The sequence below is a fragment of the Eumetopias jubatus genome, unplaced genomic scaffold (genome assembly GCF_037043125.1).
Source record: "Eumetopias jubatus isolate StellerSeaLion01/CBP00866 unplaced genomic scaffold, mEumJub1_p1.0 scaffold_6, whole genome shotgun sequence".
Taxonomy (NCBI): domain Eukaryota; kingdom Metazoa; phylum Chordata; class Mammalia; order Carnivora; family Otariidae; genus Eumetopias; species Eumetopias jubatus.
Window position 1 is genome coordinate 103,985,832 of NW_028274812.1, and position 18,879 is coordinate 104,004,710.

The following is an 18,879-nucleotide window of genomic DNA, read 5'->3' on the forward strand; positions in this document are numbered from 1 at the left end:
CTTTGCTTGGCAGTGTCTTCTAGCAAGTCCGATCAAATGACATTTGCTGTAACTTTTCAAACCCTGCGATCCACGTAATTCAGTCTCCAAGTGCATCAGGGTTTGATTTCTAGAAGTAATGACAAGGGAACTCCATTCTCTACTCTATCTAGTAACATTCAGTGGATCTTAGCAACACATAAGCTAAGCCCCTCACTTCCTCCCTCACCGCTCTCCGCAGATCCCCAAAAGTCTGTTCCCAATGGCTCTCTCCTCAGCTCCCTACTTCCTCATGGTAACCTTTCAAAAGCACCAATATGATTCCACTATTTCCTTGCGTAAAATCTTTCATGGGCTCCCAATTGCCTTGGAGAGAAAATCCAATCACCTGCTCGCGTCTTACCAGACACTGCGTGATCTTCCCACTTGCTCTCCTTCTGCTTCCTTTCACATGGTCGCTGCCCCACCCACCACCCCACTTTGTTGTTTGGGGGACTCCAACCTAAGTCTCCATTCACTCGGATTCCCGCCATGTAAGGCTTTCCATTGGTGCCCCAGACAGGGAGGGGCTGCTTCTCTGGGTTCCCGCTGCCCTTGTTACATTCCCAGAGCATAAGATTTGTCCCAATGCATTGTAATTATTTTACTTCCTATTTGTCATCCCCGGGAGACAGGAGTTCTCTCGAGCCCTCTTCATCCCTGTAGCCTGGCATCGAGCCCAGTTTCTCAGTAAATGAGTGAACAAATAAAGAGAGTGCATGTCCCTGTCACAGCTGCCCCTTTGTGAGTTGAGGATATGTTCCTATCGCAAAAAGTCCTCTGCCTTAGTGTCTGTACCAACTCTGGAGGAGGCAGAACTTCTTAACCTTTAGGATTATGACTGAATCATGTCCAAATGTGCCGTGGCTTGGTCTGTTCAGTTTTGTGGTCCACAAGAGTCAAGAAGCTGCCAAAGAGAGCGGGCTTTCCCTGAGGCCAGGATAAACGCGTCCATCCATTAGAGCCTTCCAGAATAGCAACCAGCTCCAACTTTGCCCGTTGCTTGAAATGACAATTTGATCACATTTTATTGAGGTCTCAAAATGTTCATTGGAAGGTCACACCTTCATTTTTTTTCTTCTTTTGCCTTTCTTTTCTTTCTTTTCTGCTTTAGCTTTGTTCGATATCCTTACAGACCCTCTCTCTCCCACTCCCCTCCTTCCCTGAAGTGATCTGAAGCACACAGACCGCACTTCCCATGCTTTTAAACGAGCATCAGGACATCGACTCCAGTCCCTGAGTCCTCTTGCAGCCTGTGATAGGAACAGAGCTGGAGATGTCCCTGTTCGGTATTCTGAAAGACTTTTCTTTTTAAAATCAGACTATTTGTGGATGAGTTCTAGCTCCAGGCTTCTGCCAGGTTCTTGCTGGCCTCAGGCTGCCAGCTTCCTCGGGGACAGTTGGTGACTGTACAGTTGTAAAAGCAACGTCTTCCTGTCCTTCCGGGCCTGGCGGCTTATGACCCATGGTGACATCGTGAGAGGTTAGCCTTTGGGGAGGAAACCACTTCTACATCTAAGGATTTGTCACTCCAAAATTTTCCAGGTGTGCTTTCATTAAAAACAATCATGATGATAATAAATTACCATAAAAACCTGTTTTCCATTTATTATACACGGTCCTCTGTGCTCTTGGCCTCTGGAGTCATTTTGGAAGTGTTAATGACTCAAGCCATCATATTCAGAAGATGGATTGGCTTTGGTACTTTTACAAAATCACCAAAGAAATGGCCATGGAAAGAGCCAGGCACTAGACCACACAGAGCTGGAATGTGAGTTGCAATAGACAGCACCACTCTCCAGGAAAGCCATGAAAGAAACCAACAGAAGAGTTACATTCAGCAGATGCCTTACGGAGGTGTCTGTGTTCTGCTTGCTGTATTAGTTAAGTGAGGCGATAGGATTAAGCTTTGATTTTCAGGGTAATATCCCCTTTCACATATATATTCATCCCCTCCTTCTGGGGACTTAGTGCCAGAAAGGGACAAAGTTTCCAAGAGAATGAGGATCCTCAAAAGGAATGTCCTTTTGAGGCACTGGATTAGATCTTAAGGGTTTGGGATCGAATCGTCTTTAAAAGTAGGGTCAACACTCATTTATGCTCAGAGCACTTATGGACTTCTTCCTAAGTTACTTTGGTCAGCTATATAGCTTCACTGGGCCCCTGGTACACACACAGACATATATGTATATTATACATATATCACATACATATCACACGCACAAACACAGACATACATATGCATAAATATATATATGAGTTATTACTTTCCAGGGTTGTTAAGATTAAATAACATTATGTACATATTATTTAAATGTTATTAGGGTTATCTAGAGGTGTATTTGATTTGGGGTTTTTCTTTAATTAGAAACACAGATTTATTTATAAAAATAACATTGCATTTGAAAGAGCCTGAAATATCCCGGGTACAGAGAAAGTCCCATATAACCCTGAAGGCAGGAGGAGGAATGCCATGAGAGGCAAATTAATGTTTTTGGAAAACTCTTTCAAAATTCTACTGGGGAAGAGAAGCCTGCACAAAAACCCAGAAGCCAGAGGCCAGAATCAGGGTGGATCTGCCAGTTAGAGCAGAGAGGCTTCTGGGGAGCAGAGGGAAATAAGAATGAGACAGAGCATCCAGTTATGTCCCGATGACACTAGGAGGTGGATTCTCCATCATCTGAAAGGCTGGCACAGAGGAAGGACTGATGGAAACCGTCTGAAGTGAAAAGTAGCTGGATGGTTGTGGCCGAATGAAGAAGTCAGCACTCGGGAGTCCAGCGAGGAGGCTCAGCGGCGTGGACCATCACTGGCCCTGGCCCCTCGAGGGAGATAGGAAAGGAGAAAGGGGAACGCTTGTGAAAGATATTACGAGAAGTGGATCAAATCTCCCACCTGCTCTGACGTGGGGTGAAGGGTAGCAGTGATCCTTGTGACACTCTGTGAGCACACAGACCTGGGCGTCTGGGGGATGTGGAGACCAGAGGTAGAACCCGGAGCTGGAATGGAAATCTTATCTTGAAGGTTTACCAATAAGCTCCAAATTTAGTCTTAAGGGTAATCTTCCTAGGGGAGTGAGAGCAGAAGTTTCTTATTGGTTAGCAGTGACACAAATGCGTTCTCTAGGTCACTTTGTGAAGTTGCCCATGCCAGGTTTCCGAGCTTCACTGGGAATGTTCTTGGGCCCTGGGCGGAAAAGTCCTCATGGGTTCTTCTTTGGCTTCAAAAGGAATGGCTGATAGCAGACATATTTTCGAGAAAGGGAGATCCAGGGTGTCTTATCCTTGTGCTGGAGGCGCTTCAAGTTCATACTTACCTAGTGAGAGAACTGGGTTGTTGGCTGCCAGTGTGGGAATTTCAATCTTTCTGCAGAACTGGCAGCCTCAGCGTGTGCTGGCCCTTTTTCATCCAGGTCCAGGAAATGCTGTGCATTTTCCAGGTTGGGGAACAGATTTGGGGGTTTTTGTGGCCTTAATCTTCCTTATCATAGCATGTGGCATTTAGTGTACTAAGCAGGTGGAGGTGGTAGCAGAGAAAGATGACAAGGTGCTCTCAGCCTGGTGTCTGGGTTTGGTTTTAGGGTTGACCTTCCGTGTGTTGGGAGTGCTTCTTGCTTTTAATTTCTGATCAGTGTGGTGTGTCTGTTTAACCATCTCAAAGGTGAGACCTGATTGGAATAGCATTAGCTTTTCTTGACCTACCAGCAGACATCTGCATGTCATATAACCATCACATTTATCTTAATTCATATTCTTATTTCTACCTGCTATTTCAGACTGGTTACTATATGCCAGACAATTTGCTAGGGGTCTCCACACCAACTTCCTAGCATCAGTTCTGCAAAAAATATATTACTGCTGTTTTACAGATGGCAAAATGTGGCTCACAAGGTTAAATGGCTTGCCCAGGAAAGAAGGTATTCCACCCCACCTCGCTCTGGCTCCAGAGTCCATGCTCGTGGTACAGAGTTCTAGTTTTCAACACGTGTTTCTGGTTTTTGCCGGTGAGATTCCAGTCTGTGATTATTAGAGCAGCTTCATAGGGTAAAGAGTAAGGAGCACTGCCTTCATCTTAGTAGGAAAAGAATTTTTATATGGGACTGACTTTGGTGACTTGGGTATATGACAAACTAGTAGAATTGATTACTTTCTCCAGACTTTACAGGCCAGTGTTCCATGACACACTGTGCCACCCATGTTCCCCTCCATTGACACCTGCCAGTGAGCCCCAGCCTGGGGTTCTGGTAGTTTCCCCTTGCCTGAACATGATCCTCTGACTATCTGCTGACAGTGGTACAATAGGATACAGGTGCTGCTGCCAAATTTCTACCTACTAGAACATATTAAGAAACAAGCGGAACAGGAATCTTTTAATACTTACCTGCTACAGGACTAAGGGTGAGAACAACAGAGCCAAATCTTCAGTGATAAAGAAGTCTTGTCCCTTTGGGGCAACCGAAAAATCACATCAACCTCATTTGTCTTGTGTGAAGTCAGCAGCCTTCGTTCTTTTGCAGGTGGGAGATTAATTTACACATAGACTTAGGCTCCAACTTCTGAGAAGCCGTAATTCCCATTAGAGTGGCCCGGCAAAAATAGGATTGTTTGCTTAAACAGCTGTGCTTAAGACCCAGAACTACTTGTCTCAGTTTGTGGCCAACTTTCCAGAAATGTCTCTTTAAGATAAGTGCAGTGTGGCGGGCAGCAATTTCTGGGAAAGGAGAGGGGAAATCCTGTTTGGTCTGTGTCTCTGGACCTGCTTATAGGCTCCATCCGTCGCACGGATGACACCTGGAATGTGCTACCTTCCACTGGGGGCACCGGTGAGTCAGAAAAGTTCAGGCAAACAACACTAGGCCACAGAAGCCCGAGAAAAAGCAAACACGTTAAACTCTGGAATCAGATGGTCCAGAGGCAGCCGAGGAGGAGCACAGAAAGGGCCTCTTGGGGACACATTCACACAGAGGTGGGAAAACCTTCCTCTGTTCCTCCTGAGTCCCTTGTAGCCTGGAGCAAGACCAGGAACATCACTCTCCCCAGCTCTGAAGTCCTCGGAATTGGGAGAGGTCAGGCGAGCAGGATTTGGCATTTTTATCCCAAACTGTGGGCGGAGTGTGCCTCTGGTCCCATCCACCGGCGGGTCACACTGACACCTGAGCAGCTGAGCTACGTTCCTTAAAGTCAGACACTCGCCCTGCGGCTGTACAGGGACAGGAGGCCCGGTGGCAGCTCCGTGTGTCTTGCCTGTGGGGCCGAGACACTGGAGACCAGAACGAATGACCCGGATGGGGTGGGCATCTTGAGTTTCCTCGGATGAACTGTGGAAATCCGCTGTCTCAGGGCTTTTATGCTTATTTTCTCTTCCTGGGGGAGTAGTCCCCGAATATCCACAGGGCAACTCCTCATTTCATTTGCATCTTTGCTCAGCGTTTACTGCTTTAGAAAGGTCTTGTCTAACCATTCTACAAAAAAATCCCACTCTACCCTCAATGTGCCTGCCACTCTGTTTTCTTACCCTGCTTTATTGGCTCCATGCCCTTCAGAACTGCCCGACACTGAAGTTTCAACTTTTACCTCCCGCATGAAGACAGACAATCCATGGAAGTAGAGCTTTGCCTCTTTTATTTACCCCATGTCCTCAGCACCTGGCACAGTGCCTGGGAAGTAGGCACTTAATAAACAGTAAATTTACTATGAATCAATAAATCAATAAATGAAGGCACAAGTGAATAAACCTAGCAAGACTTAATGTCAAAATCCGAGTGCCAATGGCAATGGGTTACACTGTGTTCTTCCTCAGTGTGGATTTCTAAGACATTTATGGTGCTGAAACAAATAGAACAACGTTTTAGATAATTCTTCCGTTTATTATGAATAATTTTGTCTTTAACATGCTGTTATTTTAAAATTTACTTTGAGAATTGCACACTAGTTCTAAAGACACGTTTAATTATAAAGCTTATTTTTTTTTCCTTTTTACACAAAGGTTTATAAGGGGTTTACAAAACGATCACCTTCATTATCGTCTTCCATTGGAATTGTGGTAGGGAATGGTTAAAATAAAATGGACTTTGGAGTCAGGAAAATGTGGTTTCAAATCCCAGTTTTAACATTTGCTATTCAGGGGACTTCACCCCATTAAACCTCAATTTTATCATCTGCAAAATGGGTGTATACACATTCTCCTCATGACCCCGGAACCTACAGGGCAGTGAATAAGTGGCAGCTACTATTATGATTATTACTTTTATTATGAGCACTTTTGATCCATCGGGTGTGACTGAAGAAAGAGGTGAACACGTATACTTGGAGACTATCTAATTGCCCCCATAGGTGCGGGAGGCATCTAGGAAAAAAAAAAAAGCAAAGCAAAAACAAAACAAACAAACAAGAAAACACACACACAACAGAAACAAGTTTAGGTGCCAATATTGGCTCTCTAGGGTTACCTTCTTGGTTTCCTCATTTGGATTAAAACATTAAATCCCAAACCTGCCTGATCACCAGAATCACCAGTGGGAATTGGAAAAAATAAATACAGATTTCTGGGCCTAATCCAAAAAGATTTTACTTTGGCTCACCTGGATTGAGGCTCCAAAGTATCCGTGTGTGTTGCACTCCCTCGGTGTACATAATCACCAATCAAGTGTGTGGACCACCAAAATAGATGACTTCCAAGGGCAAGCCTATAGTTTTCTGAGTTATTATGGTGTTGTTGAGCCTGTTCTGAAGAATTGACTCTTGTCATGCTGAAGACGTTCCTTCTCTAGTAGAGGTCCCACATCCATACCAGTCTCTAGGGAGAAGTGTTGTTCAGGTGGAAGGTTATTCTGAAACTTCTTTAGAAGTTGAAAAACATAAAAGGTAGATGAGAGGAAGAGGTTCTTGGAGGCTGGTACTTTTATTACAGTTGCACAAATCCCCTAGAAGAGAATTTGTTAAAGTCACAGGAAGTGATGTTAAGTATGTTAAGCTTTTGGCTCAGCTCCTTGTAAGGTCTCAGCGGAAGGACCGCCTAGGTTTCAGTGGGGAATGAGGACATCGGTGAATCACCATGTGCTTCCCAGGCACACGTTTGTCCTGAAATTATGTCTGAAAAGAACACAGAGAAGTGGGCTCAGAGATGAGCAGTAGGAATGGCGCTCAGGCAGGGGCTGATGCCATGCTGGGGTCAGAACCTGGGATGCAACATTGCAGGTGATGAAGTGGGGGATGTGGTATTGTTATTGACTTCACTCTTCTAAAAAGTCCTACCATCTAGGATATTCTGTTTACATTCATGGGAGGAGATAGACTGCCTACAGCAGAGAAACTTGGAGCTGAATCTGCTGAAGGGTTTAAACATGGCTGCATTAATTTTCAGGAAAAAGAATGTGCTCCAAGGCAGACATTCCTTGTAAATATCATGCAGCCACCCTCCTCACAAATATTCCCAGCAGGCCCCATACCGTGTCCAGAGTTAGGATCACATAAATTAAGATTAACAGTTCTTCCAGGAAGCTTGTTTTCATCACAGAATCATTGGAGAATTAGAAAGAAAACAGGAAATTTGAGGCATTGCCATGGTATCACGACAGACTGTGCTTCTGCACTGGGTTTTAAAAGTCACTTTGTTCTACTTGTAATTACATTTTTATAAGCAGGAAATATACCTTAAGATATATTCTTAATTTTAAGAAAATTGGCAAAGACTTTTTTTTCACAGTTTGAGTTAATTACAGCAAGTTGAATGATGCATGTCAGAATGAAATAATTCTCAGAAAGATTGATGAATAAAACCAACCTTCTAAGACATAGTTTATCACTATAAGTAAACAGATATTACAGCTTTCTACAACAAAAATTTATTCATTGGCATTTCCCATCACAAACTTACTCTATTTTAGTGCTTCTCATCAATATTCCTTGGGAAATTTTAAACAAATCTGGCAATATTGTGAGAAAATTCTTTGCCCTTTTAGAAAACAGACCTAGAATTTTAATTTATGGCAAAGTATACGACATACTTCCAGATTTGACTTAAATTTTAAAATAATAGTTTTGTAAGTATTCACTAACCTTTTCCTTATTTGACTGACAAGATAGAATAAGCCACAACTTGTCTTCTCAATTCATCTGTTTAAAAAATTCTCCTAGTCTTTGAAGGTTCCATCATAAGCTATGAAACTAGCCCTTGGCTTCTGCTCCTGTTATGTATTTCAGCCAAGAATGAGCCAAAGATTCTGGCAGTGACAGAGAGGTGAATGTGTAGCCCCGTCAAGAGGGTCACAATTTTAAAAAGAACTGATTGGGCACACATTTATTATGTGGTGAGCTCCATTCCAGATGGAGTAAAGCCATGAGAACTGAAAGAAATAGTTCCTGCCCTTGAAAAGCTTACAACTAGTGAACCAGACATAATGTAATACAGAAAACTATGAAAGAATATTCTGGTATATATATTGTCTGGCTTGCCTGTGGTGGGTATGTGTTGGACATCAAATGGCATTTAGGACGCCAGAGAATCAATCAGCCTGGAGACAATTTGGAAAGGCAATGAAGAGCTGGAGATTTGTGAATTTTGCTTTCATTGAGTACCTATCATGTTCTGGACACCAGAGATACACAGTAAGAACTAAGAGCCCATGCTGTGTGCATAGGTGAAGAGCAAAGGGAATTAACTGGATGACTTTTCCTGGAGGTCTTCAAGCCATGCCTAGTACAGATCTCAAAACGCACACATGTCAAGTGAATGGTGTTGGAAACACACTGGCTCATTCCTCTGAGTCAGGACCATGGCTTTATTGTTTAGACGGTTGCCAAGGTCCCCCTGCTAGGTCTCCCTGCTTCTATTCTTGCCCCTTCCGGTCCAGTTTCAACACAGCAATCCTTGACCTTGGACACCAAGGAGGGTGAGAGAACGGAGAGGTAGGACAAGACTTGAACTTAGCCTGTGAATCTCTCAAATGGCCAGAGACCACTGCACTGAGACCAGACAAATCGGTTGCCTTCCTCCGTTAAATGGTAAAGTCATGGGGCACCTGGGTGGTGCAGTTGGTTAAGCATCAGACTCTTGGTCTCGGCTCAGATCCTGAGATCAGGGTCCTGAGATCAGGGTCATGAGATTGAGCCCCGCATCGGGCTCTGCACTCAACTCGCAATCTGCTTAAGATTTTCTCTCTCTCTCTCTCTCCCTTTCTCTATGCCCCTCACCCCCACTTTCTCTCTCTCTCTCTCTCTCAAATAAATAAATAAATCTTTAAAAGAAAATAAATAAATAAACAAACAAATAAATAAATAAATAGTAAAGTCATAGAGAGGGAACACCATGAAGGGGATGTTTGGTGGTATAAATTGACAAACTTCTTTTTCTCTAAAAAGGTTCATTAGAAATCCCTTAAGGCTGAAATGTCCAGCATTCACATAGTCCCATTACTGCCTTTAAATGTTGAACTGTCCACCATGGTCCCTCTCTGCCACCCACAGTGAGTTCTCACAGCTTCCTGTGCTTTCCTTTCAGTAGCCTCAAGTAGCCCAGCAGCTGAAGAGTATACCGTTGATGTGCAGATCAGTTTTGAAAATGCCTCCTTCCTGGAGCCTATCAAAGCTTACTTGCACAGCCTCAGTTTCCCAATTCAAGGGAATAGCACTGACCAAGCCACCAACATTTTAAACATTGAGGTGACAACAGGTGAGTCAAAGACCCATTGCTTCAGAATAGAGGGTGGGGTATATCGGGAGAAAGGCTGTCTGCACTCCTTACTATTAGAGCAGATTGTACTTAGTAGGCAAGTGAAATGACCCAAAAAGGCTTGAGGTATGATTTTATGACTTCATAGCATTCCAGAATGAGGCCCCTATTGGCAAACTCTGCAGCCAGTTTCCTTATTTCAAATGGTGGCCAAATGTTTGCTTGGTGGCTTGTGTATTGGTTGTCACAAAATATGTCCCAAGATACTGCCAGGTCCTTCATGACCAACTATGGGGTTCCATTCCTCTGGGTAATCAGTGGGTACAGCAAGGACTGGTTCAGGTATTAATAAGTGGCAAGTTCCCTTCATTCTGGCATCATAGGTCAAGAAATAGGAACCAGGTACATGCCTGGATTGGAAGCAAGACATAATATAGAAACCCCCAGGCTATGGGATTGGACTTTCTGGTCACTGCCTCCCTTTTGAGGATATGCTAGGTGTCCTACTTCTCAGACACCATCACCTGGGAAGCTATGATAGGGGACTCCCCCTTGTCCTAAACAAAGTTATTGTCTTGCAGGCACTAACAGATGTTGGATTTTATGATTCTGAAATGGGGGCAAGCATAAAATTCTTGCTTTTCAAAAATTGTTTTTAATTCTCAAATTTCAAATAGTCATCAATATCATCTATGCATTCCAGTTTTTTATTCTTAGTATATGCTAGAGGAATATAGTTGCTGAAATGGTTGCTTCATAGCTCCTTTTGGGTGCCACTTCCCACCAATGCTGAAGAACAGAACTGCATCAGTGTTCGTGGGTTCAGTAGAGCTTGGGTGTCCCTCCTATTTCGGGAACAATGATTTGATGGCTTTCCTTTGGGTAGTCATTCTTTGGACCTTTGCCTAGGAGCTGATTCTTAGAATAGACAGCTCCCAGTGTTATGACTTTGATTGAATTTTAGGAATAAATTCAAAACACTCTGTTTTCAGAGCATTTTCCAATGTCCCCAGTGGGATTAGCTACTATTTTGGTTGTTCACATTTGACTAGAAATGTAAAAGGCACAGTCGTATTTGTACTCTGTATTTGTTATCTTTTGCTGCTTAACATATTAGCCCAAAACTTAGCATCTTAAAACAATAAACATTTATTGTATCATATAGTTTCTGAAGGCCAGAAATTCAGGAGGAGCTTATCTGGGTGGCTCAGGCTCAGGTTATATGAGGTTGCAGCCAAGCTGTCAGCCAGAGTGGCAATCCTCTGAAGGCTCAACTGGGGCTGGAAAATCCACTCTGAAGCCCACTCATGTGGTTGTTGGCAGGACCCAGCTCCTTAGTAGCTGTTGGCTGGAGACTTTTGTTCCTCACCATGTCAGTCTTTCCATGACATGTCCTTATGCAGGGGCAGCTGGCTGCCCCCATAGCAAATGATGAAAGAGAAGAAGAGAGAGAAAGAGAGAGAGAGATCACAGAGGAAAGCCAGTGTCTTTTATATCCTAATCTCAGAGATGATATATCATCACTTCTGCCATATTCTGTTGGTCGCACATACCAAGCCTAGTACAGTATAAGAGGGAGTTACAACAGAGTATCAATACTCAGAAACGGGGGTGGACAGGGGCCATCCTGGGAACTGGCTACCATACACTTCATGTCCAGGAATCTGTTCATCATGGTATCATTGTAGGCATCCCCTAAGATAGTCAAAGCCATCATTCTTTAGGTGGCCGTGCTTGATAGCATGGTGATGCATAATGGGAATCACGTGAATCTCATGTAATACCATTGAACTTCCCAGAGGGCAATATGGAGTCAAGTTAGGATTTTCTACAAGTATAAATACTTACAGTCTATAAATGTAAAGGTGGTGACCACCTTCTCTCTTCTTACTTTTCTGGCTAATGGTAGTCTGCAGACCTACTGGGAATGAAATCTGGTGCTCCTGTGAGACAGTCTATAGGTGGCCTCAGGAAAAGTGCCTCCAAAATCTCACTTGTCAAGAGCATGACAGTGTCCCTGCAGGGCATCACTGCAGTTGCCTTAAAGGATTACCTCCCAAGGGACCTTTCTGCCAGCTCCAAGGAGGTAAGTAACTGTTCATTAAATGATTCTTTGTTGAGTGGCTATTTGATACCAACTCAAGCAAATGTTTCTCTGTTCTGTGTGTATTCACCTGCTAACATGAGATTTTAAAATGTTGCCCTGCGTTTTTTCAGCAGATGTTACCCTAAGAATGTCAGTCAGACTCAATGTGGGCTTTCAAGAAGACCTTAAGAACACTTCCTCTGCTCTCTATAGGTCCTACAAGACTGACTTGGAAACAGCGGTAGGTTTTGGCCCTGGGAACCTCTTAACCAACAAGCTTTGGGCTGAACTGAATCTGTTGCATTTACAGTGGATAAATTGCTTGGCTTTGTCAGAATTTATGAATGTGGACCTCAAAGCTATTCCTATACCTCTGGGATGATGAATTAAGAAGTGCTCAAATCAAACTGTGTTCGGGGGATGATTTGACATCATCTTGACCTATAAGTAGAACTTCTTCCCAGGGTAGAATTGATTCAGAGAAGATTTGGTGACATCAGCTCATTGAATCCTATTCAAAGGCCAAAGAACCTGGTCTAGAAGTGCCTGATGGTGCATTTCTATTTGTTTTCACACACTACCTGGATGAAGCCCCTAACATCTTTTGGGCAGATCAGCCTAAGGCTGTTACTGAGGGTTTCAAACCATTCTATATTAAAAGTACCGAGGCATTCTCACTTACGACAGATTTAAATTTACTCATATAAAAATAGAGAATATCCCCTGGGTGTTAATTGTGTGCCAGACACTATTCTAAGTGCTTTACATTGGATTAATTCATCTGAGCCTAAATGCTTTGCTCGAATTAACTCATTTGGAGTAGAGCTTCCCAATTGGTGCTACAAATTATTACAGGTGGGCTGAAATAATGACTTCCCTTAATTTTCTGGGCAGCCAAGCCCCTGCCTCAGGCCAGGAGCGCCTCCACTTACCCTTCTATACCACAGAAATTATTTTCATTTCCATGGGTGCCATGCTGAAATGCTGAAGAGCTCTTGGACATCTGATTTGCATATCTGGCATGTAATAGTTCTGCACAGCACAAGAAGCTTCCTCTCTCTCTCTCTCTCTCACACACACACACACAGCACACTCAATTATATACCTTGGAGGAAAGAGAGAATGGCATATTAATCTTCAGATCCCACCCACCCATGTACCTGGCACAGTGCTCTGCACCTACAGTGCTTTGTGTATAACATCTGCCTGCAGATGTGACTTGAATCAAAATGAGTCTCCTGTGGATTGGTATTCAGAGAAACCTCCCCATTTTCTTTGCTAGGCATCTCCTTGAGTAAAATTTTTTGCACATGTAATCTGGTATTTGCTTCTTGGAGAACCCAGCCTGCAATAGGCAGACAGGAATTACTTCTTCAAAGATCTGCCTGTGCCAGCACTATTAAAATATATAGGAGAAGGGTTTAGCTGGGGTCATAAAGAATATGTGCTTTTTACTCGGCTTTAAATCTTTTGACTTATCTCTCACTGGACCTTGATACGATGACACTTGTCTTTGTTTTCCAGTTCTGGAAAGGTTACAGTATTTTACCAGGCTTCAAATTGGTGACTGTGACAGGGTTCAGGTAAGAAGATGTAATCAGGGGGCGGCTGGGTGGCTCAGTTGGTTAAGCATCTGCCTTCAACTCAGGTCATAATCCCAGGGTCCTGGGATCAAGCCCCGCATCAGGCTCCCTGCTCAGCGGGAAGCTGGCTTCTCCCTCTCCTTCTTCTACTCCCCCTGCTTGTGCTCTCGCTCTCTCTCCCAAATAAATAAATAAAATCTTGAAGAAAAAAAAAGAAGCTGTAATCGGGTCATTTCTACCCAATGGCAGAGACCAATATGTTAGAGAAGGAGAAAAAGCCCATTAGGGGGCATCATGTGGGCACACAGCAGGAACATTTTGGTAGAAGTGAAGACAATACCAGGTTGCTGGGGCTTAAAGAGGGAGACAATGGCTGAGAACAGAAACTTGCTCTCTAGAGATATACCTACTTAGATGGAAAGTGAGCAAAAGCCTTGTGTTTATTCTGTGCATGCAAAACTTTTGCAAACAGATACGGGGTAAGTTTGCAGTCTGGTGAGTTCTGAGTTATAAAAATGAAATAATGTCATGCATGATGCCTTTATTCAAGAGAAGTCATCCGCCAGCCGCAAGCACACAGTTGCACGCTGCTGTGTGAATGGCTCCCCCTGGAGTTGGGCACCGTGGCGGCCGTGAGCGGGTTAGCACAGGGTTTCAAAAAGTTAGTTGCCAATTTTAAGAATAAAGAATGTTCAGGGAAACATTCAGGATTTTGGCTTCCCTTAACATTCAGCGTATCTGGTACCCCTGGGTCAGCATGGCCGTGTGACAATAGTCTCTGCGTTGTGCCTGCCACCCTATGACCAGCTTTTGTGATTCACTCCACTCATTCCTGTCTGGCTGTTTTGTTCATTTATGTCACCTGTCTGCAGCTGTTTGAATGTGTGAGCCCTGCCTCGGGCTTTCAACTAGAGTTTAATAACAGGTTGATTAGAGTGAACCCTTGAAGATAGAACTGCCCAGGCTGTTCCTGCCATTTTGTTTCTCCCATGCAAATACACCATAAGGATCTAGACTCTTCCAGGTCAGTCACTGCCTTACTAAACTGAGTGGTCTCCATCCAGGCCTGGAAGTGTGGTTGTGACATATGAGGTCCAGACGACAACACCATCACCCGAATTAATGCATAAAGCAAACGAGCAAGTAATGCAGAACCTTAATCAGACCTACAAAATGGACTACAGCTCCTTTCAAGCAGTTACTAGCAGTAAGTAGGACATCTGCACATTTTTCCTGTACATGGATTTTATTTAGATAAAGTAATGGTATTTATCATTATGCTTAAAACTAGGAAATTCCATTACAATGTCCTCCATGGACAGAGACTGCCTTGTTCCTGACACAGAGACTTATGTGCCCACTGCCCCCTCCCCATCTGAGGCGCCAGTGCAGAGACTCCCAACCAGGCTAATGTCACTGCAGTTGGAAGGGGGGGTTGAAGGGTTGAGAGAGATTTGACCAGAGGGTCACAGAGCCATCTGGGTTTATGGATTCTTAATAAAAAATTAGAAGGCCCCAAACATCCAAAAACTAACATGGAGGTGGGAGTTGGGATATTCATGAAATGCATTGATACTAAACAATTGATAATGTTATTTTAGAGCAGTAGTTCTTGAAGTGTGGCCCCCAGACCAACAGCATCAGCACCACCTGGAAACTTGTTAGAAAGATAGATTCTTAGGGCCACCTCAGACCAACCAGGGCGATCGGTGTTTCAACAAGCCCTCCAGGTGGTTCTGATGCACGGGAAAGTTTGAGAACCCCTGCTTGGGATCACCTAGAGCAGTGATAAAATCCTGGGGTGTTAGATGTTCTCCCCCATTTTACAAATGGGTACAGAGTTGTGTTCTGTTGTGTCATTAGGTGGGCGGACCTATTATTAATTGGGAAATAGCCCGCTGGGCAGAGATTTGGCAGGTAAGAATTTGCTGGTGGATGTTCTAGCTAACTCCAGTCCATGGTTCTGGACTCAAGGTGATTCCTCCTTGGAGTGGCACTGTCCCCCAGCAGGGAGGGCCCTGAAAGGACTGTTTCAGGCACACCTGGGAGAAAGGGCACCCCTTCTCAAGGGTTAAGCCATCCTTACAATAGGTTTATAAGTTTTGTCTTTACATTCTCCGGTATTGTTAGACACCAGATCATTTTTAAAAACAAAATATTGAAAGATACATACATAATTGTAAGAAGGTGCTATAACATAAGCAAGAGAAAAAGCAAAATAAAAATCCAGAATACATAAGACAGCAACACAGGTGAAAACTGGAAAATTAAAGAAAGGGGAGTAAGTGGCCTAAAAGTATGGGCTCCCATGGAAGGCACCCAGCGATGCTACTCCCTCCTGACCCCCAACACCACCCCCAACCAACACGTTTTACCCCGAAAAATTCCTTATGTTTATGGTTCTGACGGCATAGGTGAACATCAGGCTCTAGCCTAGGTAAGCTTTGGTTATGATTACTCCTTCCCCCAAATTTCAGTTCTGTTGAGGATAGTCAACCATTTAAAGGAGCCGGTATCTAGCAGTGTTACTGATCAGCGGCTGACTGTTGGTCCAGAAACATGCTGCTGACAGTACGGTTCCCAAAAGTGCTTTGGAGTTTGTGGCTTATCCTTCCAAAGAGCAATGAAGTCATTGTGAATGGAGCTCAACACCATTTCTGCAGAGCGTCTGCATCCATCTCTGCAACCATCTCCTTGGAAGACCAGAATGATTCTGTGATATGCACAGCTTCCGAGCAATAAACAGGAACATAGGTCATGTACATTTCCACGGGAGAGCTCCCCCATCATCCGGCTCTCCATAGCGTTACTGCTATTTACCTAGGGTATAAATATCCAAAAGGTCAAGAGACTGGGTTTTGTTTTGCTTTAATTATAATTATTACTGGGGGGCAGAGAAGAGGAAGAGAACAAGAAAGAAAAAAAGCTGAATGAATGAGTTGGTATCAGAAAGTTATTTTAAATCGTTATGAAATACGGAGAACACAGGGCAATCAATGTTCAGAATATTTCCATTTATTTGGTTGTGTATTCATCCTCAAAATAATTAATGTTTGATTAATTAGCAGGGGCGCTTAACCAGAATGCCCCTTTCTTTCATCACCGCCCATAAATTCGTGGTCAATTCCATATAACCACCTGATACCCACGGTCTTACTAATCATTATTGTTAGCCACAGTGATGACGAAGAGACACGTCGTTATTGTATCTTTTCTGTGTTAAGCCCAGCTTAACACAGAATTGTGTCCTCACATATCCTGTGAGATGGGTCCTGTTATCTGCATTTTATAGGGAAGGAACTAGAAGAGGAGGGAGGGTAAATAATTTGCTCAAGAACACAGAGTAAGCAACATAAGTCTGTATGACTTCTGAGTCAGTTCGCTACGTTAAATATTCCCAGGAGGTCTTGTTTCTTAACAGTTGGGTGTGATATTTTAAAATCTTCTTTAATTCAGGAGCCTAAAAAAAGTGATAAGAAATATTTAGATCCCTTGGTACTTTGACTAGAACATCAGAGCTCCTGAAATTAATTTTAGGGTATTGTGATCCCATGTTGACAATATGGAGAGGGTCTGGCCTGAGCATGGAGCCCATGCAAAACAGCCCTCATAGAGCTTCCCTTATCCAGCACCTCTGATTTCCTCAACATGTGGAATTCATGAAGGATGTGGAATAAGAAACACAGCTTAAAGGGAAAAAAACGCATGTTGTGTAAACAAAGGACAACCATAAACACAAAAAGCAAATGTTGTGTTTTATTTCTGTGAAATGACTTAATGCCATTGTTCTCCTGATTTGTACCATGGAAACAATAATAGCTACTATTCCCCCAAATCACCTCCCCGTGGCTCTCACTGCTCCTGTTTTCCAGACAATGAGCTGAGGCTCAGAGAGGCTAAGTAAATTCCCTAGGGCCACACAGCTGTGTGTGGCACAGAACCAGGATTCAAATCTGGACCTGTGTGTCTATAAAGTTCTCCTTCTTAAGGGCCCATGCGTATGAAGTCTTTAAAAAAAATTCTTAATTCTTAACAGACTTTATTATAAGAAATTATTTTTCCCCACTTATAATTCACCAAAAACATACAACAGAGCTTTCAGTGGTATAAGATACCCATTATTGTCAAGAGGCAGTTGATCTTATTGAGTCAGTAGCAAAGAAACTTGAGGTTTAAATGAGTTGGTGTGACTTTTTTATAAGCAAGTGAGCATTTTTCTAGCAGACTATGTGAAATACTGAAAATAGCTTTGGAATCCACATCACTACCAATGAGTCCAATTGAGTGTGCTCAGACTCCAAACTGGAAGCCTTGTCCCCGGTATCTGGCAGGTGGCAACTCTTTGGGACTCAGACACCGGCTGTCCGGGGATGGAAGGAGGAAGACGCGTTGCCTCCTTCTAGAAGCAGTACAGCCCCATGTGGTGGGGGTGCCTGCTGGGTAGTCTCAATTCCATTCGTTTGCTCTGGGATCTTAATACCTTTTCTTTGGGTTTCCAGATGAAACGAAGTTCACCATCATACCAGAAATCATTTTTGAAGGGGACACGGTAAATCTGGTGTGTGAAAACGAAGTTTTGTCCTCTAACGTGACCTGGCACCATGTCGAAAGGCGCTCTGACTTGCAGAACAGCAGCAGATTCTCGGTGTACAGCGCCGTGCTCAACAACGTGACCTCAGTATCGCGCCTCACCATTTACAACATCACTCCGGGCGATGCAGGTGGGTTTCCATCCAAGAACGGGTGCGGGGAAAGGAACAAACAGCTCATAAAGAAGCAAGCCTTGGAGTATATACATAGTGTTTTCCTCTTTGAAAAGAAGTCACTGGCCTCAACTTTTCAAAATTAAAAATGAATCCCATGGCATATGAGTAAGCAAATATAGCCTTGGAGACAAAAACAGATTTCCACATTTACCAAGGGCTTATGAGTTGGAAATGGAGACAAAAATCCATCTTTTGTTTTTAATCTTTAAAAAATTTTAAACAGCTTTGTTGAGATGGAATTGACATGTAATAAGCTGTACATATTTAAAGGGTGCCGTTTAGTAAGTTGTGACATATGTGTGCACCTGTGAAACTACCACCCTCCTCAGGAGAGCGAACATATCTTTTCCATCACCCTCTGCGTGCAGTTTTCTTGGATTCCCTTGTAATCTCTCCCACTTCCCACTCCCCCTCCCCAACACCCACAGAAGCAGAAGTTTTAAACCTGACACTAGAATCTAATAACCCCATTGTAACCCAGATGTCAGCAGGGGCATCTCTTTTTCCCTGACAGAGAAGTTGGGTTGCAGACACACGGGTCCTGTTACATCTTTGTGGATTCTGATTTTGCCGCAGAGTTAAATAGAATGCCAAAATCATCCCTGACCTTCTAATTCTCCGAGGCTTTGCAATTTTTCCTTTCTACCTCTTTCATCACCACACCGTTTTTCTTATCAGCAAAGACTGAGATTTCTGCTCCTTCCCTGGAACATCTCTCTACTCATTAACTTGTGGCATCAGAAATGACCTGCATTGA

The 18,879-nt window shown here is 43.5% G+C and overlaps 1 protein-coding gene across 3 annotated transcripts in view; it reads left to right on the forward strand.

Annotated features, from left to right (window-relative positions):
- Window positions 1-18,879, forward strand: part of ADGRF5 (adhesion G protein-coupled receptor F5) — a 52,022-nt gene that overhangs the window by 8,073 nt on the left and 25,070 nt on the right. For 2 of the 3 annotated variants that reach the window (XM_088024357.1, XM_088024356.1), the window contains 6 exons: window positions 9,517-9,687; window positions 11,597-11,773; window positions 11,905-12,014; window positions 13,298-13,356; window positions 14,421-14,563; window positions 17,856-18,077. In XM_088024357.1, the coding sequence (XP_087880483.1) occupies window positions 9,517-9,687; window positions 11,597-11,773; window positions 11,905-12,014; window positions 13,298-13,356; window positions 14,421-14,563; window positions 17,856-18,077 (882 nt within the window). The remainder of the gene's footprint in view (window positions 1-9,516; window positions 9,688-11,596; window positions 11,774-11,904; window positions 12,015-13,297; window positions 13,357-14,420; window positions 14,564-17,855; window positions 18,078-18,879) is intronic. The other variant, XM_028097721.2, reaches the window with a different exon arrangement.